General features: G+C 43.6%; 1 protein-coding gene across 1 annotated transcript in view; it reads left to right on the top strand.

Annotated features, from left to right (window-relative positions):
- The first annotated feature begins 15,909 nt into the window (after positions 1-15,909).
- The window catches only part of PIWIL2 (piwi like RNA-mediated gene silencing 2), a 62,604-nt gene continuing 54,424 nt past the window's right edge, over positions 15,910-24,089 (top strand). The window contains exons 1-9 of the mRNA XM_037028904.1: positions 15,910-16,134; positions 17,541-17,628; positions 17,766-17,904; positions 18,890-19,084; positions 19,686-19,796; positions 20,937-21,054; positions 21,967-22,091; positions 22,927-23,007; positions 23,323-23,436. Of these exons, the coding sequence (XP_036884799.1) occupies positions 15,943-16,134; positions 17,541-17,628; positions 17,766-17,904; positions 18,890-19,084; positions 19,686-19,796; positions 20,937-21,054; positions 21,967-22,091; positions 22,927-23,007; positions 23,323-23,436 (1,163 nt within the window). The 5' untranslated portion in view covers positions 15,910-15,942. The remainder of the gene's footprint in view (positions 16,135-17,540; positions 17,629-17,765; positions 17,905-18,889; positions 19,085-19,685; positions 19,797-20,936; positions 21,055-21,966; positions 22,092-22,926; positions 23,008-23,322; positions 23,437-24,089) is intronic.

Here is a 24,089-nt window from a genome sequence, read left to right as displayed (position 1 = left end):
TCTGTGGAGGATCAGCTGTGCAAGGCAGGGTGGTGGTGCTTGGATGTGGTCTGCAGCTGTCCACATGGGTGTGCTGGCCCTGGGTTTCCTGGGTGGTGCAGGCCAAGGTCAGCCCCCACCTGTGTTTTGCCCTGGGCCACCCTGCCTGAGTCGTAAAGCAATCTGAGATGGCTGCTACCTGTGCTGGGACTGGAGATTCCCAGGTGGAGCTGATCTGTGCATCTCGGCCGGCTGCTGCTAGTGCCAGGTCTGGGGCTCAGAGGCAAGTTGTTGCTTGTTTGATAGGGTTTAGGAAGTTGTGCAGCCTAACCAAGACCAGCCCTTCATATGGAAATGCATCTTGGGTGGGCCTGTAAGTTGAGTGGAGTGGAATCTCTGGGGATCTCCAAGGCGGGTCAAACAGTGTTAGCCAGGTTGCAGGAGTCCCAGATATGGCGCCAGTCTGACAGCTCTGGCTCTGTGGGGGGAGTTTTAAAAAGGGGGCAATGGCCTCTGTTCCCCTTGATGCCAGGCACTTCAGTTTCTCCCTGCGTGCCACTGGTATCTATCAAGCCACTACCGTGGTGCTGGAGCTCAGACGGAGTGAGTCTGAATAGGTGAGTCCGTGTGTGGGCTCTTTAAGAGGACCTGCTTGGAGCTCCAGAATTTTCTACCACTGACTCAATCCTTGCTAGTTTTTGCAGCCAGAAGTGGGGACTTATCTTCCTGGCACTGGAATCCTGGGCTGGGGGACCAGGTGTGGGGCTGGGACTCCTCACTCCCAAGACATTCCTCCAGAATTTTTATCCACCACTTCTGGTGAAGAACCAGCCTGTTCCACATCAGCATCCCTCCTACCAGTCTGGATGGATGTGGTTTCTTTAATTCTGTAATTGTCGGACTTCCATTCAACTTGATTTCTGATGGTTCTGAGTGCTGTTTTTTCTATATTTTAGTTGTAATTTTGATGTAGTTGAGCAAAGAGGCAAGCCATGTCTGCGTATGCTGCCATCTTGACCAGAAGTCCCTACATACATCACCATCGTGTTCTGTTTCCTCTCTCCTGTTAGGTCTCTGAGGCTTTCCCTGTTCACCCTACATAAGTTAGTAATGTCCCATCCCTGACACTCCTTATGCCCCATTCCTGCTTTCTCTTTCTCCATCACATTTATCACCATCTGATTTAATTTTATTTCTTTTTTGTCTGATATCTCACATAAGCTATGTGAGAGTAGACTGTTTTGTTCATTACCATATCCCCAAAGCTTAAAATAGTTCCTTTCACATAATAGGCCCCAAATAAATGTTTGTTGAAAGAATAAAGGAATGACTATTGTGTGCCATTGTAAGTGCGTGACAGAGTTTGTTAACCACATTTCTGAGCAAGTGAAAAAAGGACTTTTCAAGTCTGCTAGCTTCCTAGCAGCGGAGACTGTCTTTCCCATTTCTGGGGAGAAGGACTCACCAACTGTAGGGTAAATGGAGGCAGTCTGGCTTCCTCACCCAGATATCTGGGGAACTAAGATAAGCTGTGTTCTCATAGCCTTGAGACTGGGTCTGATAAACTGTCCCCATAGCCTTGAGTGGGCTCACATGCGCAGAATCTGTCTGTGTTACACAATGTATTCTGGCTCCCTGATGACTTTGTCTGTATTTAGTATATCAGGGAGTTAGGGGCTCCCTGTGCAGGGAGAGAGAGGGACAGGTGACATGCAGTGTGACATGCAGGGATATGCAGGGGACATGCAGCTTGCAGCGTGCATGGCTCGTCCACCTGTGAATAAAGGCATGTCAAGCATCTCCACAGCTCCATGAATATGCTTCCATCTGCCCAAGTCCTGTGAACCTGTCTGGCCTTGACAGGCTGCAACACACCAACCTAGTGGGCAGGGCTTTGGCCAACTTCATGTGCTGTCCTCCTGGCTTTTGCTACTGAGTGTGTAGTCGATCCCGGTGTTTCCCATGAGTGTACTGTGATTGCTCAGAAATGTCCAAAGAATTATACCAATGGGAATTAGTTCTTGTAGAAAAGTGCTGATGTCTGTGGGACCCCACAGCCTGTACCTCTTTGGGAAAAAATCCTTCTGATTGATCATTTTCCCGACCAGAACCCTGGAGGGGGTTGTTGCCTCCCTGACATGGCCAAGAGATATACCTCTTTTAAAAAGTGGATCTCAGCTTGCAGTCTGTCTGTGAGAACCAAACACCCAAGAGTGTTAAAACACACACCCCTACCCTAGAAAGAGGCCTTGTGACTGATATTTGGGGGATAGGAAAACTTGGATTCAACAGATAACAATGTGGGGAGAACCCAACATGCCTCACTTGTGGAAATGTAAGTCTGCAACCTGGCCTGAGCCAGCCCACATTTTCAGCTTCGCATGAAAAAAGGCAGCTAGCTTTTTAGGGGAAACCTCATCCTCTTCCCCACAGCCTAAGGAGAGCCATTCTCTCAATAGGCCCCTCTGTCCACAGAGGTCCTCCGGATGCCCAGGCCTGGTTCACTGGTGGTCTGGCGAACCTGTGTCTTCTACTGGGCTGCTGTGGCCACTCGACAGTGCCAGCTGAGTGGAATGGAAAACAGATGTGGTCGCTCCACTCAGGAGGCAGAACTCAGAACCATCCTCACAGCTCTGGCCAGCAGGCCTATGAATCTTGTCGTATTTTTACTAACTCTTGGGCTGTTGACAACGGCCTGGCTGTTTGGTTGGCCTTTTGGAAAACTACAGACTGGCAGATTAAACTATAGACTTCCCTCTTTGGGGCCACAAACCATGGAAACAAATCATGGCTGTTGATGGAACCACCTACATCATCATCTAGGTGCCCATGGTGAGGGGCCATTCTCCGATGAGACCACTGGAATCAAGCTGCGGATTGAACCTGCACTGCCCAGACCTTTGCTGCCCAGACCTTTTATTGAACCAGACACACGGCAGGCCCACCGCCGTAGGGTGGGCACTAAGTAAAGGTCTCTGTGCTTCAGATGCACCAGCTTTGACTGCGTGTTGGCCCATGACTCCGCAAAAAGTGTCTCAATGAGGGGGGCCCATTGCACAGGGAGAGGCAGGTGAGTCTGGGCAACTTTGCCCCATCCTGGGACCGCTGGTGGTGGCTCACCACGGTTGACTTGTCCAGTGTGCAGTGCTGCTGTCTCAGTCAATCCCCTGACTCTGGCCAGACCGTTGTGGCCTTTCATTATAATCTTTGTTATATTTCTGGACATTTGCTGTCTGACAATGATACACCTTTGATCACAATGAGCTCAAGCCACTCCAGGGTATTTGATGGACCGTCCTCACCGCCCACTACCCACATGCATCAGGTTTGTTGAGTACTGAACTGCCTTCTCAAAAGTCACCTTAAAATGGTTTCTGACCCTCCCTCTATTGCCTCCCCCTGGTCCATGAGAGTTAGTTAGTAAGGCAGTGTGCTCATTAAATATGGCTGTTCTTTGAAAGCGGTCATTTCTTCTTAGCCATCCCATGGGTACTCATCAAGATGAAAAGGTGGGGTGTTTTATACACCTGTTCTGAGAATTTGGGATTCCCTTGTAGGCATGATATTTCTTTCTTTGTCCTAATGGCACACAGTGGGGCTGGTTCTTTCACTTCTGGGGGCTGCCCAGCACAAAGGGAGACTAGGGGATTCGAACTTAATGCTGACTCAGCCTTTTAAAAGTATTAACTATTTATACAATTTGTTAACATTCACATTATTAATTAATATCAAGTGTGACGATCTGATTTTGAATTTCCTCCCAAGAATCTTGTCCCCCAAACTGAATAACAATTCTGTCGGATCCACAGTTCTGGAACGGTGTCCCAAGGCACCCCTGGGCACCGCAGCGGCCAGCCCATAGAGCACCGCAGACTACTTTAAATGTTCAAGGGAAACAGAATGATACTCAGCAGCTATAGGATGCTGTGTGGACTGTAAGTACAAGGCAGATCATGGTTTAAACAGTAGATTGTTATTCTTTTAATAATGGTCTGCCTCTGTGTAGTAGGGTTTTCTGTGGTTGCTGTGATAAAAAGCAAGTATTGTGTGTCACAGCGGACCAGAAAATGGGGAAGGCAGTGTCCAGCCTTAATCTGAGGTTTGAGAAGTTGTACAACACCCAGTACATCCCCTCAGCAAATAATTATGATGACCTAAAAATAGAATAAAAGCCCTGGGTGGTGTGGCTCAGTTGGTTGGGTGTCATCCCGCAAAGTGGAAGGTTGCTGGTTTGATTCCTGGTTATTACAACACATGCCTGGGTTGCAGGCCAGGTCCCCAGTTGGGGCATGTGCGAGAGGCAACTGATCAGTGCCTCGTTGATTTTTCTCTGCCTCCCTTGCCCTCTCTCTAAAAATGAATAAATAGCCCTGGCCCATGTGGCTCAATGGATTGAGTGCTGGCCTGTGAACCAAAAGGTCACTGGTTCAATTCCCAGTCAGGGCACATGCCTGGGTTGCAGGCCAGGTGCCCAGTAGGGGCCACATAAGAGGCAACCACACATTGCTGTTTCTCCTTCTCCTTTCTTTCCCCTCTCTCTAAAAATAAATAAACAAATTCTTTAAATAAATAAATAAATAAAATCTTAAAAAATAGAATACAAGTATTATCTTTTCTTTAAATTTACATATATCATTTATGAAATGGCCACAAAGTTGTGAGAACATAAATATGTATTAAGGTATTTGGACTTGACAACTTAATAAATGGAACCCTTAGGTATTTCTTTTGTCCTGAGTTGTTATGAAAAAATTACTGGGATGCTAGGAACACAACAGATTAAATTTTATAAAAATACCCTTTTTCCTGTTGTACCTGATTCTTCTGGACAAAAGGTCTGGGTGTGACAAATGGTAGATTTATAGTTACTGGAATGGGACACAGTGAAGGAAGAATAATGACTTAGGGAGAGACCGCTTCAGTCTTGGGGGGGGCGGGCAGGAAAAAACAAAGGAAATTAATGATCTTGGTCTGTCAGAACTGCCCAGAAACTTCTGGTTCTCTCCAGTTGTTGCAAGCTCTTTAAACTGAATTGACTGCTGAGTTGGCCTTCTTCCGCCAGGTGGCGCTGGTGATGATTTGACCACCATTCTCTTTCATCTCTACTAGGAGACGTGGGGGTCAGGCCCAGCTCCTCCCCACCCTCACAGAACACCTGCCAGCACTTCCGGATCTCTCCACCACTTCCCCAGCCGTTCGCTGCTCAGTCATTCCACTCTGTGATGGATGCATCCTTGAATGAGCTCTGTCTCCCTCCCTAATGAAACCCTGGCAGGACGAAACCTTAGTGTCAGGCTCTGCTTTCTGAGAAGTCTAGGCTACACCACCACCTATTAGATCCTATTATTATTACTTTATTCAGTCAACTGCTTTCTGTTTTTCATTTCAGACTTCCCTCCTGGAGTCATTTTTCTTCATTTTTGTGTTTGGACTGGACTTCTTGATTCTACAGTATTGTATCTTTCATCAATTGTGAAAAATTCTCAGCCGGTAACTCTTTCAGTATTGTCTCCTTCCCAAACTCTGTCAGATCTTCTGTCATAACTGTGATCTCCATGTCTCTCCGTCACTTTCCTATCTCTTTGTGCCACATTCTGGGTAATTCAGATTTGTCTTCTAATTCATGTCTCCTTTAAGCCACGTGTATTCTCTTGTAAAAGCTTTCCTCTGAATATTTCATTTCAATTTTTATACTGCTCATTTTTAGAACTTCTGTCTTTTTTAATCTGCCTAATAAATTGATAGCCTTTGTTCTTTATTCGTGGTTTAATTGCCACTTTTATTTCTTAAAACGTGTTAAAAATGCGTTTATACTCTGTGGCCAGTGACTGTTTTCTGAAATCTCCGTGGGTCTGGTCCTATTCAATGTAGTGTCTGTTTATTTCTTACTGTGAGTTTTTAAAATAGATTTATTAAGCTATATTTTACATATCATAAAATTTACTGTATTTAAGTGTACAATTCAAGAATTTGGGGCAAATTTAATGACTGGTACAGACACCACCATAAACCAGCTTTAAAACATTTCCATCCCCCTAATAAGATCCCTTAGGCCCATTAACAGGTCCTCTTCATTCCCACTCCCAGCCCCAGGCAACCACTAATCTTCATTCTGTGTCTGTATATCTGTCTCTTGCAGGCTTTCATATAAGTGGAATCATGCAACATATGGTCCCTGGTGCGTGGCCTCATTCTATAGCATGGCGTAGTAGTCTGTTCCTTTTTGTTGCTGAATCTGTCCATTGTGTGGTATGCCACGTTTTGTTATCCATGTACCAGTTGGTGGACATTTAGGTTGTTTTTGGGCGTTGACTCCAATTCATAATGCTGATATGAACACTTGCATGCAAATGTTGTGGTAATGCATGTTTTCATTTCTCTTAAGTAATCATCACGAAGTGGAAATTTTTATTCCTACAATAATTTTTGGCTTAACTTTTTGAGAAACTGACAAATGTTTCCCAAAGTGGTTGCGCCATTTTACATTCCCAGCAGCCATGTATTAGGGTTCTGGATTTTGCCACATCTGTTTCATATCAGCCTCAGCCTGTCTTGTGGCCAGTCCCCACAGACAGTGCCCTGATCAGAGCCAAAATTTGTAGTTGGCCCCACCCTTGTGGTTCCTGCTGCAATGGCAAGATGCACCTCAGCAACAACCACCACAGCACTCAGAAAAGGCAGAAATTATGACTCACAAGTCCTGGGGGCAGAGAAAGGGAGTGAGGATCCGGGACTCTGCCTTTATTAGGGTACAGGGTAGGTGGCCTAGGGTTTCACAGGTTTGCTCTTTATTGGCAAATTTAAAACATAAGAGTAGGAATTAGGGTTCGGGAAGGGAAAAGCTGGGGCATTCAAGAGATCAGTTATCTTAAAAAAATTAATTGGTTATCTAGGTAGTCCAGGGATTTCTAAAAGGAGGACTTCATAGGTGGGGCAGTCTAGTTCTTTATCTAGTTGTGTAGTTGACAATAGGTTTATTCAAGATGGATCTCTTTGGACTGTGTGGCTCTACAATCAAAAGTTTAATTTCAGACTTTTGGTCAAGATGGAGGCATAGGTAGACACACTGTGCCTCCTCACACAACCAAAAGGAGGACAACGACAATTTAAAAACAAAAGGCCAATTAGAACTGACCGAAAATTGAACTGTGTGGAAGTCCAACAACCAAGGATTTAAAAGAAGATACACTCATCCAGACTGGTAAGAGGGACAGACACAGGAGAGCGGAGAGGACTCTCTTAAGGTGGTGGCTGAAGGACCCAGCTCGGGATTGTGGAGCCGGATGCACGAGGCTGCAGCTGGCTTACAAGGCTACGGCGGCTGGTGGAGCAGGCGGTCTCACATTCTCTTGTAGATAAACTGGGAGGAACAACTGGGGAGCAAGACAGACTGCACAACCCAGGACCTCAGTTCAGGGAAATAAAACCTCAAACCTCTGATTGAAAACACCTGTGGGGGTTGAGTCCGCAGTGAGAGAAACTCCCAGCCTCACAGGAGGTTCCTTGGAGAGACCCACAGGGTCCTAGAACATACATAAGCCAACCCAACCGGGAATCAGCCCTAAAAGGGTCCAATTTGCTTGTGGGAAGCGGGGGAAGGGACTGAAATCCAGCAGAGAGCAGAGCAAGCACCATTCTTCCCTCTCAGACCCCTCCCCGACATACAGCATCACAGTGCAGCTGCAGGGGTTGTCCGTCCTGTTGAACACCTAAAGCTCCACCCCTCACTACGTAACAGGCACATCAAGACAAAAAAAAAATGGCCCAAATGAAAGAACAGATCAAAGCTCTGGAAAACATACAACTAAGCCACAAAGAAATAACCAACCTATCAGACGCACAGTTCAAAATACTGGTGATCAGGATGATCCCAGAATTGATTGGATTTGGTCACAAATTAGATGAAACAATGAAGGCTATGCTAAGTGAAATAAAGGAAAATGTACAGGAAACCAACAGTGATGGAAAGGAAACTGGGACTCAGATCAATAGAGTGGACCAGAAGGAAGTAAGAAACATCCAACCAGAAAAGAATGAAGAAATAAGAATTCAAAAAAATGAGGAGAGATTTAGGAACCTCCACAACATCTTTAAACGTTCCAACATCCGAATTATAGGGGTACCAGAAGGGGAAGAGCAAGAGCAAGAAGTGGAAAACTTATTTGAACAAATAATAAAGGAGAACTTCCCCAATCTGGCAAAGGAAATAAACTTCCAGGAAGTCCAGGAGCTCAGAGGATCCCAAAGAAGTTGGACCCAAGGAGGAACACACCAAGGCACATCATAATTACATTAGCCAAGATTAAAATGAAGGAGAGAATCCTAGGAGCAGCAAGAGAAAGGGAGACAATTACCTACAAAGGAGTTTCCATCAAACTGTCAGCTGATTTCTCAAAAGAGACCTTACAGGCAAGAAGGGGCTGGAAAGAAGTATTCCAAGTCATGAAAGGCAAGGACCTACATCCAAGATTGCTCTATCCAGCAAAGCTTTCATTTAGAATGGAAGAGCAGATAAAGTGCTCCTCAGATAAGGTCAAGTTCAAGGAGTTCATCATCACCAAGCCCTTATTATATGAAATGTTAAAGGGACTTACCTAAGAAAAAGAAGATGAAAAACATGAACAGTGAAATGGCAGCAAACTCACAGTTATTAACAACCACACCTAAAACAAAAACAAAAGCAAACTAAGCAAACAACTAGAACAGGAAAAGAACCACAGAAATGGACATCACATGGAGGGTTAGCAACAGGGGATTGGTAGGGGGAGAGAGGGGAAAAATGTACAGAGAATAAGCAGCATAGAAGGTAGACGGTAGGTTGAAAATAGAGAGGGGGCGGGTAAAAATAGTATAGGAAATGTAGAAGCAAAAAAACTTATATGTACGACCCATGGACATGAACTAAAGTGGGGGTATATGGATGGGAGGGGGTGTGCAGGATGGAGTGAAGAGGGGGAAATGGGACAACTCTAATAGCATAATCAATAAAATATATATTTTAAAAAGTTTACTTTCAGGGACTTCTACTGCAACATCCTTGCTGATGGCTATTACTATATTTGTCAGCTAACGCTGCCATAACAAAAATCACAGATGGGGCAGCTGAAACAACTGATATTTATTTTCTTACAGTCCTGGAGGCTAGAAGTCCATGATCAAGGTGCTAGTGAATTCGATTTCTGGTGAGGGCTCCCTTCCTGGCTTGTAGGCAACCACCTCCTCACTGCGTCCTCACATGGCCTTTCCTCTTTGTTCCCGTGGAGAGAAAGAGAGCTCTCTAGTGTCTTTTCCTCTTCTTATAAAGATATCAGTCCTTTTGGAATAGGGTCCTACCTTTATGATGTTATTTAACTTTTTTTTAAAGATTTTATTTATTTATCTTTAGAGGGGAAGGGAAGGAGAGAGGGAGAGAAATATCAACGTATGGTTGCCTCTCGTGTGCCCCCTGCCGGGAACTGCATCCCCTGCTGGGAACTGGCCTGCAACCCAGGCATGTGCCCTGACTGGGAATTGAACTACGATCCTCTGGTTCGCAGGCCCGCGCTCAATCCACTGAGCTACACCAGCCAGGGCACGTTATTTAACTTTAAGTAATGCTTGATAGGCCCCGCCTCCAAATACAGCCACATTGGGGGTTAGGCTTCAACAGATGAATTTGGAGGGCACACAATTCAGTCTGTAACATTCTGCCTTCTGATCCCCTCAAACTTATGTCCTTTCCACATCAAAATACATTTAGCCCCAAAGCTTTAACCCATTCCAGCATGAATTCCAAGGCCAAAGTGTCATCTAGATATCAAAATCAGGTGCGGATGACAGCCGAGCTATGCGCCATCTTAAGGCAACGTTGCGCCCCAGCTGTGGACGCGGGAGGAGAAACCAGCTTTGCCCCTGGACCTGTGGTGGGAGTGGCAACTCTGCGAATCTCTGAGTCACCTTGAGGGTGATTCTCCCTTTTTTTTTAAAGGGTAAAGCATGATGAATAGCTCTATTGTCCTGTCCTTAGAGCCCCAGAAGTCCCCAATCCCCCCTTTAGAAACCCTTCCTTTACTTCTTCCAGCATCTGTCCCTTTGGCCCAAACTGGCAGTGTTTTTGCCAGCATGATCCCATCTCAGCTCCTAGCTTCTGTGGAGGTGGGTGATAATCTCTGAATGGAGTGGTTTTCTAGCCACATGTTTGGTGTTCTCTCTAGAACAAACTTCCCTGTTCTTCCAATAACTTCCCAAATCTTCAAGTTCTGCTTTCTGTTTCCTTAATCTTCCTTTCGATTTATCTCTCTCCTCTTGTATTTTACAAGAAGCAGTAAGGAGAAGCCAGGCCAACACCTTCAATACTTTGCTTAGAAATCTCCTCAGCTAAATATCCAAGTTTGTGGCTTGTGAGTTCTATGTTTCACCAAACACCAGACCGATCACAATTTAGTCAGGTCCTTTGCCACTTACAACAGGTACCACCTTTCCTCCAGTGTCCGATGGTATGTTCCTCACTTCCAGCCCAGCTCGCATCAGAAACACTTAATGGTCATATTCCTACCAACAGTCCCTTCAGGCAATCTAGGCTTTTTCTAGCATGCATCCAGAAACTCTTCCAGTCTCTCCCTGTCACTCATTCCAAAGCCACTTCCACGTTTTTATGAATTTGTGGCATCAGCGCCCCACTTCACAGTGTCATCAAACTCTGTACTGGTCAGGGTTCTCCAGAAAAATGTACCCATTAGGATTGTGGGGGAATAACAAACTCTTCTTTACTCTCAGAGTTCTTCTGTCTGCTTGGTCTAATAATCACATACAGACATGAAACAGATTAGAAAGAGAAGAATACCAAATTTAGTACGTACACATGTATGGGAACCCCCCCATACAGGAGAGAGTCAGAGACCCCACCTGCACGAGAGGTTCGGAGATAGAAAGGGGCTTGAGGTATGTAAGACACCTTGAGCTAGGGATGAGGAGATGCACCTGGGGGGCTTGAAAGAGTCATCACAGATTGACAAGAAGAACAGATATTTCATAAAAAGAAGTTTGTCCTGCCCTACAGATAGGTCAAAAGAGGTTGTCTCTGACGATCTCACATTATGGGCAAGCCCCTGATTCCAGTTCTTTCAGGTAGTTAAATGAAATGAGGGGCAGAAGTTTTTCTTGAGCCTGCAACAAAAGTTGCCTTTAGCTCAAAACAATCTGCATGCTACAGAGACACATCTTGGAGTGACTTGTTCTGGACCCCCACATGATATATAAAGAATTGGCTCAGGTGATTATGCAGGCTGACTCCGGAGCTGGGGACTCTGGAGAGCTCATGGTGTAGTTTCAGTCTGAGTGAGAGAACCGGAGAGCTGATGATGGTGTTTCTCTAAAGGCTGGCAAGCTCAAGGTCCAGGGCAAGTGAGTGCTTTAGTTTGTTCCAGTTCCAAAAAAACCCCTAATGTTCTGGTTCTAAGGTAGTCAAGTAAGAGGAATTCTCTCTTATTCCAGAGAGGATCAGCCTTTTTGTTCTATTCAGGCCTTCAACTGATTGGATGAGGCCCACCCACATTACAGAGGGCAATCTGCTTCACTCAGTCTCCAGAGTCAAATGTTAACTTCACCCAGAAACACCCTCTAAGAAACACTCAGAACAACTTCTGTTCAAACACTTGAGTGCCCCAAGGCCCAGTTCTTGTAGTGTATACATTTAACCATTACAGTTATTGTCTGTGGTCTTATAGCCACTCTAGTGGGTTTGAAGAGATATCTCACTGTAGTCTTCATTTGCATTTCCCTGTTAATGGTATTGGGCACATTTTCATGTAGTTAATAGTCATTTGTATCTTTTCTTTGATAAAAAATAGGTTCATATCCACTGTCCACTTTTTCAATTGGGTTGTTTGTTTTTTTCTTTTAAATATTTATTTATTTTAGACAGAGGGGAAGGGAGGGGAAGGGGGAGAGAAACATCAATATGCAGTTGCTTCTCACGCACCCCCTACTGGGGTCCTGACTTGGCCAGCAACACAGGCATGTGCCCTGACTGGGAATTGAACTGGTGACTCTTTGGTTTGCAGGTCAGCACTCAATCCACTGAGCCACACCAGCCAGGGCTGTCTTTTTCTCATTGAGCTTACCATGTTCTGTGATTTTTCTTGTGACCTCATATTAATTGACATATTTTTAATGTGGTACCTTTGGGAGCCAGGTTGAGGGTGTATTCCTGGAAGGATCTGAATTTACCTCTGCCTGGAACCCAGATCCACTACAGACGTAGGTCCACTTTTAGTTAAATCCTCTCTGTAATTTCTAAGCTGAACAGGTAATGTGATGTTCTCCCTTAATCTTTCTGTGGCTCTGGTGACTGTATTTTCTGAACAACAACAAAGTCAAAATACATGGTCAGAATGGAAGTACTTATGGGGACCAAGGGCTAGAGTGTATGAAGTCGTCAGTGCCTGGGAAACCCAGACTGCATGTAGCTATAGGACCATCTTCGCCCTGAGTTTTCAAGCCTGGCAGGGTCAGGTGGACAGAATTTCGTGTTATAAAAAATATCATCTGCAATTTAATTTTAAATACTTTAACAGCATAATATGTGCGCATTGTTTTTAATTGATATCCTAGTGATGGTAAAATAATAGTTGAAGTGCCCTGATGAGGAAAACAAACTCTAGGAGAGGTTGATTAGCTTTTGGAAGGTTCTAAGTGGGTGTCCACTCTTTAGAGAACTTTGAACATCTTTATCTCCAATCAATGTTAAGCTTATATAGGTTTTCCTTTGGTGAAATAAACAGTATGTGTGGTGTACTGGTTGGCAACAAATACTGCGCAGAGGTCACCTACTCCTTCTTGACAGGATGTAGAAACCTAGGGACCCCAATACATATATGCCCTTTGTAATGGTGCTGTGGTCTAGATGACAAAACCGATGCCTTCATAAAGTTATTTGAGGATTGCTATTGTGAAGATCTGTTGAATCCTGTGCCTAAAATATTACTTCCAAAGCATGGAATTAATCTTTTATGAAAGGTTTGATAAGAATACCTAGAATCACAGGGAGCTGGGGCTTTATCAAGGTTACAAAACAGTTTATATAACTGTTTTTGAGTGTACTTGCTATTAAATGTTTGTATGGACAACAGAATAACTCTGCCTATATGTTATTATAACGTGAAGTTGTGCAATAGAACTTACAATATTATGACATAATGTTAAACAAATAACATCTACAAAAAGTGACAGAGGTATTCTGCTAATAGATTCCTGCTTTGAAAATCCTCCTGCTCCAATAATTTTCAAACTCTATTCTAATTTGGGAAGGAGAGGTGAGTACTTGCATGAACAGGTTAAAACAAGGTATGAGGCTTGGAAAATGCTTTTGCTGTACACCATGCAGAGCATTTGCTGGTCTCTACAGGGTAAGCCAGGATCTCTGAAGCTTGACTCCAACCACCTCAAACAAACTGGGATTGGATAGGGGTGCAATTATTTGCCAAAATGGTTGGGAGAGGGGGAGAAATCTTTATTTCTTTGGGTAAAAGTATTCAATAATAGCAGAATTAAACACCAATTTATATAACTTGAAGAAAGCTCTTCTTGGCTCACAGATTTAGAAATCAATAAATAAGGATAGGCAACATTTATTGCAGATAATTTACTCTTTGTGCTAAGTATTTTACATACATCACCTCATGAATGTACGGACATTTCCATACAATCCTATGAATGGATGCTTTAGTCCTATTTTATATGTAAGGCAAGTGAAGCGCAGAGTTCACACAACTAGGTGTTTGTAAACCCAAGCTTACTCTTTTTTATCCATCACCTATATCCCTATATCCTCTAACTGGAAAGGATGGGGCAAGTCAATTTCAACATGAGCGAGTGAGCTTAATCCGTTTACAGGAGTTGCCCACAGAATGGGCGTCGGGATCTTTAAAAGTGACACATTTTAATGCTTTGGTTCACTCCTAACTTCAGGACCCCCACTTCTAGCACCCCTTTGGTACAGACCTCCAGTGGAGGGAGGCTGCTAGAAAGGGAGCGGCTCTTTTTGCAGGTGAGCCAATGAGATGACGGGATCTTGTGAGCGGCACGTGTTTGCCCAATGGGCTCTGTGCTGAGGCCCACGAGGCGAGCGGAAATTCGGGTCTGAGCATGTGGGTCCTTGGGTGTGGCGGCTGCGTTGCGCGCGGGGTACTTCTGAGCCCTGCAGAGCCAGGCGAGGGCTTGGGCCTTGGTGAGTGGTGTCTATGTGAGTGCGGAAGGCCAGGGAGGCCAAGCTAGCTTCGGGACAGGCCAGTGGGCTTCGCGGCTGTAGCTCGTGGTGGCGCGGTGGCCCTGCACGCCCACGGCGGACCTGACCCTCCCCCAAAGGCGCGAGGGGCCTCGCACGCCCAGCGGGCCGGGAGCAGGAAGTGGTTATTCGAGGCTGCGTGTGCGGGCGGACGCAGGACCTCGGACCTGCAGGAGGTAGGAAGGTGGCCGCCGGAAGAGGGAGGGCACTTTAGCGGGGTTTGAGTGTTCGCACGTGTTCCTTGGCCCGCAATCGGGGGGCAGGACCTCGGGTTTGGGGGGTGGTGCTTTTCTCTGAGGGGGCAGGCGGGTGGGAGTTGCCTTTGGGGCGGGGCCTCCCTTCCCCTGGTAGGCCCCAGGCCTAAGGGCCCAGCCAGGAGCTCGCACCTGGAGGTGGGAAAGTGGGCCTCGCCTGGGACCTCTCCCTTTTGGACCTTGCAGTGCTCACTAATCAAAGAAGTGCCTCCTGGGAGGGAATGCTCACCTCTGTTATCCATGATGACGGAGGGGTTGGGGGAGTGGGGGACGAGGAAGATTCCAGAAGTCCTTAATTGGTAGGGGTTATGGCGCATCTCAGTGTCCCGGGTAGGCAACTGATTGTTCTGGATTACACAGGTCGTTCTGGGAAGGTGAGAGCCAAAAGGCCAGGCTAACGGAAAAGGAGTTTAAGAAATTAAAGGGGGAGAGTCTTTGAGGAAGGGGGACGTATCCTGATTTTTTACTGTGAAAGAGGATAGCTGAGTTAAAAATCTTTTCGTCAGATCCCAGACCCTCCACTTATCGTATTGGCTTAAGAATTATGTGTCAGTCTTTTCTTTACATGCGTAACCTGATTTCCCTGTTGCTAACACGTACGACTGGTTTGCAAAAGTTAAGAAGGAGCTTAAGTTTTCAGTTAGGAAAGGTTCCTTCAGGATCAGGAGTAGGTGAGGACAATGAAGGAAGACCCTTTAAGAAGGATTCCTGAAATCCTTGTAGAAATTCCTGTAGGTTATAAAGTGACTTTGAAGAGTCCCTGAGATTTGGGAGGCCAGAAAAGCCTCATTTCGTTACCTAGGGGAGAAAAAAGTGTTACATCTCCCCTGACATTCAGCAGGTATTGTAGGCTCAAAGCAGAAAGGGTCTGTACGCTGGAGACCTCAGTTTGGTGGAGTTTGAAAAGTTTTGTAGGAAGAAATGGAATAATATTCAGAGAAGCTACTAAGGAGATCAAAGAGGAGATGTAATACTTTAATGTGATAATGAGCTGGCAAAAATTAGCTCTCTGGTAAAGGAAAAAGGCCCAAAACAAGGCAAACCCATAAGTATTTATTGACATTATTACAGTATGTCTGTGTTAACTATTAATTTTCTTATGCCCGTACATAAACTGTACTTCTGCCTAAAACAGGTAGTTAACATATGGGACTGAGCTCTCCAAGAGGTTGTTCGGGTAGGAAACAGAAAAATTCAAGGAGGACTTAGCCTTAAGAGACTGCTAGTGGAGAGTGTTTAGAATATTCTGGGCTAAATAGAAACTTTGACGTGAACATGATGTAGGAGGCTCGTTGTATCACTGGTCTGACCAAAAGTAAGTCTGTCTTTAATACTTTGTGAGTCTGTCTTGAAGGAAAAGGAAAACGATTGGGAATCTAATCTTTGTAAAATGCTGGCAGGTAATTAACCAGAACAGGATCCCGCAGTGTTCTCTGCAGCCTTCTAATGGATCCTGTCCGACCACCCTTCAGGGGCCCTTCCCCTGGGCACCCATTCCAGTGTGTACGGATGCCAGGCTCTTGGCCACAAGCTCCTAAACCTTTGGCCTCCACTCTGGGCAGAGCAAGACCTGTAGGCAGAGGCTGCCTGTTTGGAAAACCAGAGGAGCCAAGCTCACAGAGTGGGCTTGCACAAAGGGTAAGGCTGTGTCTGACACATAGTAGCAGTGTGTAGCTTGTCATCAGAGAAAATAATGGATCTCAAAGTGCTTAGAAAACTGTGAAGGTCTAAATGTGAAAATGAGGGTGGGTTTGTTTGTTTGTGCCCCCCCTCCTTAACAAGTAGTTGCATCTTCTGAGCATATATTTCAAACCCTTCTAGTTGTGAGTCTAGAAAAAAATGCCTCATGATCAATGCCAAATGGATTTGGGTAAATGCCTTAGTCCTCTAGCATATATATATATAAACAAATACATAAATGATAGGTTTAAAGATATATCCTTTTGCTCTTCCTGAGTGTTTTGATTTTTACTCTGAATTTGGTTTTGCAGTATTTAGCAGCCACTCCTACCTCTGAGGTAATTATTATTAAGAATTTTTTTTAAGGAGGCTTTTTGCCCAAATCTTTTAAAAAGGAGAATCTTCAGCTTTTGCTACTGCTTGTATGTGCATTCTTAACTCCTAATTATGTAGAAATTTTAAGATGGTATTTGTCTGTAATTAATAAATCTCAAAGAATAAAGAGTTAGCAAATATGGGGAAACCTAGTAACACAGTTATGACTCTTTTAAGTCGAGTTGGCAGTGTCACGTATAATGTTCTATAAAAAGAAAATTTGGCCCTGGCTGGTGTAGCTCAGTGGATTGAGCATGGGCCTGCGAACCACACGATCGCGGTTCGATTCCAGTCAGGGCACATGCCTGGGTTGCAGGCCAGTTCCCAGCAGGGGACTCACGAGAGGCAACCATACATTGATATTTCTCTCCTTTTCTCCTTCCCTTCCCCTCTAAAGACAAATAAATAAAAATCTAAAGAAAAAAAATTAAAATATATCGGTGACCAAACCAAGCACTGTCTTAAAAAAAAAGAAAATTTGATGACAGTAATCTTGTGTTGTTACTTGGATGCATTGCTGGAGCCTGTGTATGGCAGTTTGAACTGGTGTAGCAGCAGCAAACTTTGACTGCTGTAGGAAAACAACAGTAACTTTTGTTGGTTGTTGTTAAAAATGACCCCAGGTACCTTGAAATGATTCAGTGCTTTTGAAAATTTATTAATCAATATACTCATATCCTCCTGAGTGTACTGGTCCACCTTGGGTATATGGAAATAAACCAGAGAAATATTGAAGTTAATTCTGTTATACTATATATCAAATCATGGGCTTTAGCTGTTTATGCTTCAAAACCTAATATGACATAGTTACTACATGTTTTTTAAAAAGTAAACATTTTAAAAAACAGATATTTTAATTCTTTGTTATAACATTTATAGAATTTAAAGAAGATGATTTTTATTATTTACCAAGACTTTAAGAAAGCCATCAGTGTTTCTGGGGTTTTAAACTATACCTCGGAATGACTTTATTCTTTGACTCTCCATAGGAATCTGTGGGTTTGGTCTCCATGTTCCAAGGACTAGGCCTTGAAACAGAGTCCCAGACCCCTGTGAAACAGGAAGTGCCTTCTTTAGGTATGTGGAAAACTAACTTGAGAGAACGTGGTAGTATGTATGATCGCTTTATTCTTAAATTCGTACAGTTTATCTTCACAAAAATATACAACCTGCTCAACTCACAATCATAGCTGGGGTTTGATCCTTCTATCTAGGCAGAGGCATTTTAGGCCGAGGCTTGCCTATCAGTGTGATGCACAAGGAAAAAGAAGAACCCCGTCCTGCGTTTCTGGACCCATCAGTGTTGGCAGCTGGGGATAGCAAGATGGCAGAGGCCTCCATTGGTTGGAATAGGTGGGTAAAGGTTACTTCTTAGGAGATGGTCAAATTCAGATGAAGTATCTCTGTAAGTCCAAAGGGTGACCCTAAAAAGGTTGTATTGCCCTGGCCAGGTGACTCAGTTGGTTGGAGCATTATCCTGTACACCAAGGTGTTGCAGATTTGATTCCCAGTTGGTGCATGTGCCTGGGTTGTGAGTTCAATCCCTGGTGGGGTCTCATACAGGAGGCAACTGATAGATGTTTTTCTCTTTCTCTCTCCCCCTTTCTCTCTCTAAAATCGATAAATTCTTGGGTGAGGACTAAAAAAATTTTTTTTAATTAAAAAAAAATGAAGAGGTTATATTATCTCACAAACTCTGCATGGTTTTATATTAAACAACGAATACTTTCTAAGAGTAGTTAGCAGCTACTGATTCAGCTAGTCATTGGAAAAGGGCAAAAAAGTAGTGCTCCACTGGGTACTTCACAACTTCATGAAGTTAACCTGTTGTAGTGATTCTTTTTTTTTTTAGAGGAACTAACTTTTTTTTAGAATGGATTTTTAAATATATTTTATTTATTTATGTTTAGAGGGAAAGGGAAGGAGAGAGGGAGGGAAACATCAATGTATAGTTGCTTCTCATACGTCCCCTGCTGGGAACTGGCCTGCAACCCAGGCATGTGCCCTGACTGGGAATTGAACTGCGCTACTTTGGTTTGCAGGCCCTCGCTCAATCCACTGAGCTACACCAGCCAGGGCTGTTGTAGTGATTCTTTAATCAGAGGGAGTCAAATCCCCACCTCAGTTCTGCAGTGGAAGCTTGGCCCTGAGAGGCAGTGTTAGTAGCAGTTGGTGAGTGAGTCAAGTTGGCATATTGGTCTTGGACAGAATCCCAAGGCTTTCATCCCTCTTACTAACTCCTCCAGGAAGAGAATGTGGACTTGGAGAGTCATTTAGATGGGGCAGAGGTAGAAGCATGATTCAGAAGGTCCTGATTTGCCTCTTTTCAACTTTTCAGAATGCTTGGAAGAGGGAGTTCGGACATGCCTGTGTTGCCGTTGGGAAGAGCAGCTGGTGGCATAGGCAGAGGCGTGTGCAAGGCTCCTGGTGCTGTCACCATGCCTGCCCAGCAGCCATCACTGCCACTGCTGCCCCTGTCCTCACTACACTCTCTGGATCACCTTCCACTGGGGACTGCAGAGCACCAAAAAAAGTAAGTCAGGAACTCAGCTGTCTCTGCTTGGGAGTGCAGTGGGGGCGGCGGGGCTTCTGGTAGTGTTATAAATGTGTCTGTTGTGTCTGAAGTCCTCCATGGGTGGTCGGTGCTGCAGAGTTGTTCGCTTTGTTTTTTCGCTCATGGGGAGAATGACAGAGAGGTGGGGCAATCCCTACTGAAGGGAAATGGAATTAGCGATACATAGACAATATGTACCAGAAACTGAACTTGTGATTTCCCATTTCCTTCTTCATACAGATGTAGACAGTTCTTTGTCATGGTGAGGATAAGGAAATCACTTAGGAAAAATATAACACAATTCATTTTTCTCTGTATAATTAATTCTTGTGTTCTTAGTTAGCTGGCCTAGTTTATTCCAGTAATATCACTCAGACAAATAGGGTGACCTTGTTTCTTTAGAGATTGCCACTAGCCTTCTGTCTACTAGCTACTAGTCATTTATCTACTAGCCTTCAAACTTTGCTTTTGTATGCTTCAATTCTTGCTTTGTGTATCTGTAAGTAAAGTATAAAATATTATTTACCTGTTTGTGTATGTTTGTGGTATGTGTGGGTGCTTTTGTTTTTTATTTTTCCAGAGAGCTTTTTATGAAGCAAGGATCAAAAGGAAAACCTCAACCTTTGGGATTGAACCTTATCAAAATACAGTGTCATAATGAAGCAGTTTATCAGTATCATGTGACTTTCAGGTATTCACAGCTTTTTTCTCTGCATTGTTCACTTCTTAGAGAGCAGTAATGACATCTTTCACCTGGAATTACTAAGTTTTTTTTGTATAATTCCTGATGAACTTCTCCCCTACTCCCAAAATAATACATGTATGAGGATCCTTGCAATAAGTTTAACATTAAAAAATTTTTTTTAGCTCTGGCTGGTGTGGCTCAGTGGATTGAGCACCAGCCTTCGAACCAAAGAGTTGCTGGTTGGATTCCCAGTCAGCACATGCCTGGGTTATGGGCCAGGTCCCCACTAGGGGGTGTGTGAGAGGCAACCACACATTGATGTTTCTCTCCCTCTGTATCTACCTCCCTTCCCCTCTTGAAAATAAATAAAATCTTTTAAAAATAATTTTTTAAATTTAGTTATATTGCCAATTCAGATTTTAACCTAGTAGGTACAGTTTTATGCATGAGATTAGAGATTTACTATGAAGTTAAGCTTAAGTTCAGGGCCTTATACTTCAGTGGACCTCATTGCATGACCTTTTAACTTATTTTGTATCTGTAATATTGTAGTCTTCTTAAACAGAGTCTCTCTCCCCTAATGGTGTGAGATGCATGCCTCACAAAACCTGGGTTCTCCCTACTTGAGTCCCACATCACTGGTACAAAGTAGCTACTAGAGTTTTTCAAAACTGTAAGGTTTGTGGTAATGAATCAATAAAAAGTTGAAATTTCCATGAGTGAAAATGGTTAGGGAAAATCTCATAATACAGTTTTGCAGGGACATAGCCATACTCATTGGTTTGCATATTGTTTCTGGTGTTTCTGTGCTGTGTCAGCGGAGTTGAGTTCTTGCAACAGAGACTGTACGGCCAGTGAAGCCTGAACTATTTACTTCCTGGCCCTTTGCAGAAAAAGTTTTCTGACCCCGTGTTCTAACCTCTGGGAGAATGTTATGGCGTTTGTCTTTGGGGGTGGAAATCATGGGTGGATTTTATTTTTTGTGAACAAGTATCCTTGGATCAAAGCTTTTAGTCAGAGTATTTGAATTTTTAAAATGACCACTAGATGGAGCAGTAGTTTATAGACACTGCTTTTCTAACAAACCAGTAGTTAAGACTGCTGTTTGAATGAAATTGAAATAAAATCCTCTTTGTTATTTTCTAGCCCCAACGTGGAGTGCAAAAGCATGAGGTTTGGCATGTTGAAGGACCATCAAGCTGTCACCGGAACTGTCACTGCTTTTGATGGATCCATTCTCTATCTGCCTGTTAAGCTTCAACAAGTGAGATTAAACAGAAAATGTACTTTCAGATGAAACCTAAGGGTGTTCTGGTGCTTTGAGTGATAGGAAATCAAACTTCCTGAACATTTGAGTCCTACTTTCCTATTGTTAGAGGGAAGTCAGACTTTTCCTTGACAAAGGAATGACAAACTGAGAAACTTTAGATTTGAGTTCTTTTATAAGAATTCCCTTCTTGGCGTAGGAGGAGTGGTTGGAATCCTTTGACCTCAATGATAAAGAATGGTTTAAGATTTCAAATTTAAAGGGATGTTTTACTAGTTCTCCATTGGGTATCTCTCACCAAATCCAGTCTGCTAAAAAATATTTATTTGTTTATTTTTAGAGAGGGGAAGGGAAGGAGAAAGAGAAGGAGAGAAACATCAGTGTGTGGTTGCCTCTTGTGTGCCCCCTACTGGGGACCTGACCTGCAACCCAGGCATGTGCCCTGACTAGGAATCGAACTGGTGACCCTTGCTTCACAGGCCGGTTGGTGCTCAGTCCACTGAGCCACACCAGCCAGGGCATCACTAAATCCAAATCTTTTTTTAAAGTATTTTATTTATTTATCTTTAGAGGGGAAGGAGAGAGGGAGAGAAATGTCAATGTATGGTTGCCTCTCATGTGTCCCCTCCTGGGAACTGGCCTGCAACCCAGGCATGTGCCCTGACTGGGAATCGAACCGTGATCCTTTGGTTCACAGGACCACACTCAATCCATTGAGTTACACCAGCCAGGGCTAAATCCAATGTTAAATCCTGGTTGTCATGCTGTGATTTTGTCCGGTGTGAGCAGCAAAGTGAGTGGGAAATAAAAAACATTTAAAATATTTTAATGTTTTCTGAGACACAGTTGGATTAGATTAGGGCTTGGAAGTTTTGTCATTTCTTTTTACTTGCATATATTTATTTGTAGGTTCTTGAGTTAAAAAGTCAAAGGAGAACCGATGGTGCTGAGATCAGCATTAAGATTCAATTGACCAAGATCCTGGAGCCCTGTTCTGACTTGTGCATTCCCTTCTACAATGTTGTTTTTCGTCGGTGAGAAAACAGCTGATGTCTTATTTCCTTTACCCTCAGTCTTATAACAATGCTCTTTAGGAAGCTTAGGTGGTACTGCACTATAGTGCGTATAGAGATGAGTTTGGAAACATTTAATGAATAATGGATGTTATTCAGGCTAAGTTACTCAAAAGTTATCTCAAGTGATTGACCAGATTTGGGTATGTGAAAGTAGGTTTGAGGTAGTTGGATGGGGGATGGGTTGAGGAACTTGAAAACCAGGTGTTGAAAATGCACATTTAATTGTGTTAGTGGTGGGGCTACTTGAAAAGGTAGTGTGTAAAAATTTTTGCTGGAAGAACTTTTTCCCAGATACAGACAGATCATAACTTTTACACTTTTTTAGACTCCCTAATTTTCTTAATGTTTTTCCCCCCAACCACCCCGCTTTTTTATGGAACACAAGATCTAATTTCTGTCTAGCAAGCTGAACTGTCAGGAACAAACGTAACTTCCTCTGCCAGACCGATAGCTGGTAGTAGCTGATAGTAAATTGAGAAGCTGACTCTTGGGAGTTTTTTAGTTAATGGTGAAAATAATATAAATTAAGCCTGGGAAATCAGCTCAGTTCTTGGTTACCTAGTGAACAGGAAAAGCTGCAATCAGTTGTATACACCCTGAGATAGATGACAAGGCAACCTTTCTCACTCTTTTGTTAAGAGTGTTCTCATTGTGAAAGCTACATTTTGTGTGTGCTGAAGGCAGTGACGTTGTGACCTTTCAGGCTTCCAGAGGAAATGGTGCTAGAAGTAATGGAGCCTAATAATTTTTTGGATTCTTCTGCTAGAAAACCCTTTCTTGCTCTTTATTTCAGGGTAATGAAACTTTTAGATATGAAGCTTGTGGGGAGGAACTTTTATGACCCGACAGACGCTATGGTCCTGCAGCAGCACAGGTTGGTGGCATGTGCCTCTTCCTTCCTCACTTTAGAATGTCTGGAAAGAAATTTTTCATTGAAATCACCATCTTTAGGACAAAAATCTCAGCAGCATTTTAGGATAGTGAATACAATTTATCAGTTAAATCTCTTCTGTAGTTTAGTATTTTGTTAAGTTCCCCATGATGTTGATTTAATTGAATTTGTTTCCTGGTGCTTTCTCATTGCTGACTAGGGAAGGACAGTATCTGTTCCAAGCATTGTTTCAGGTGAGGGCATGGAATTGTCTGTGATTCTTTTAAAAACCTAAGGTAAAGCCCCCCGTCTCTTCAGATTGCAGATCTGGCCAGGCTATGCGGCCAGCATCCGGAGGACGGATGGTGGTCTCTTCCTGCTGGCTGATGTCTCCCATAAGGTCATTCGCAATGATTCTGTGCTGAACGTCATGTGAGTGAATGGTGGGATCTACCTTTAATAAGCTAATAAGTTTCTGAAAAGCTTGGTAATAGTTGGTAATGAATATAGAATAGCCATTGTTCTCTTCAGGTTTTAGTTGTAGAACAGATGAAGAATGCTGAATGGAAGTGCGCCATTGCCTGAGTCCTGCCAAATTAGAGGGAGAGTTGTGTTCTCGGTCAAGAAGGCTTGGCTTAATACAAATACACCCTAAGTTTTTGTTTAAATGTTACTGTGGCAAATATTTACTGTAGTAAGTATAGATATGTATTATTCGTCATGGCTACATGAAGTGCATTTGTGATTCGTTTATTAGACTATGTACTTAGAAATGGAATTACTCCTTTTTTACAGATTTTATTTATTTATCTTTAGAGGAGAAGGGAAGGAGAGAGGGAGAGAAACATCAGTGCGTGGCCACCCCTTGTGCATCCCTTGCTGGGAACTGCCCCACAACGCAGGCATGTGCCCCGACTGGGAACCAAACTGTGATCTTTTGGTTCGCAGGCCCGCACTCAATCCACTGAGCTATACCAGCCAGGGCAGAATTACTTTTAATTTGTTGATTTTTAGAGAGAGGAAGGGGGGAGAGACATCAATTCGTTATTCCACTTACATATGCATTCGTTAGTTGATTGTTGTAT

Source organism: Sturnira hondurensis, unplaced genomic scaffold (assembly GCF_014824575.4).
Source record: "Sturnira hondurensis isolate 20B ecotype Veracruz unplaced genomic scaffold, ASM1482457v3 Scaffold0020119, whole genome shotgun sequence".
NCBI classification, from domain to species: Eukaryota; Metazoa; Chordata; class Mammalia; order Chiroptera; family Phyllostomidae; genus Sturnira; species Sturnira hondurensis.
The sequence above is the reverse complement of the archived record's forward strand: the minus strand, read 5'-3'. Positions and strand labels throughout refer to the sequence as shown.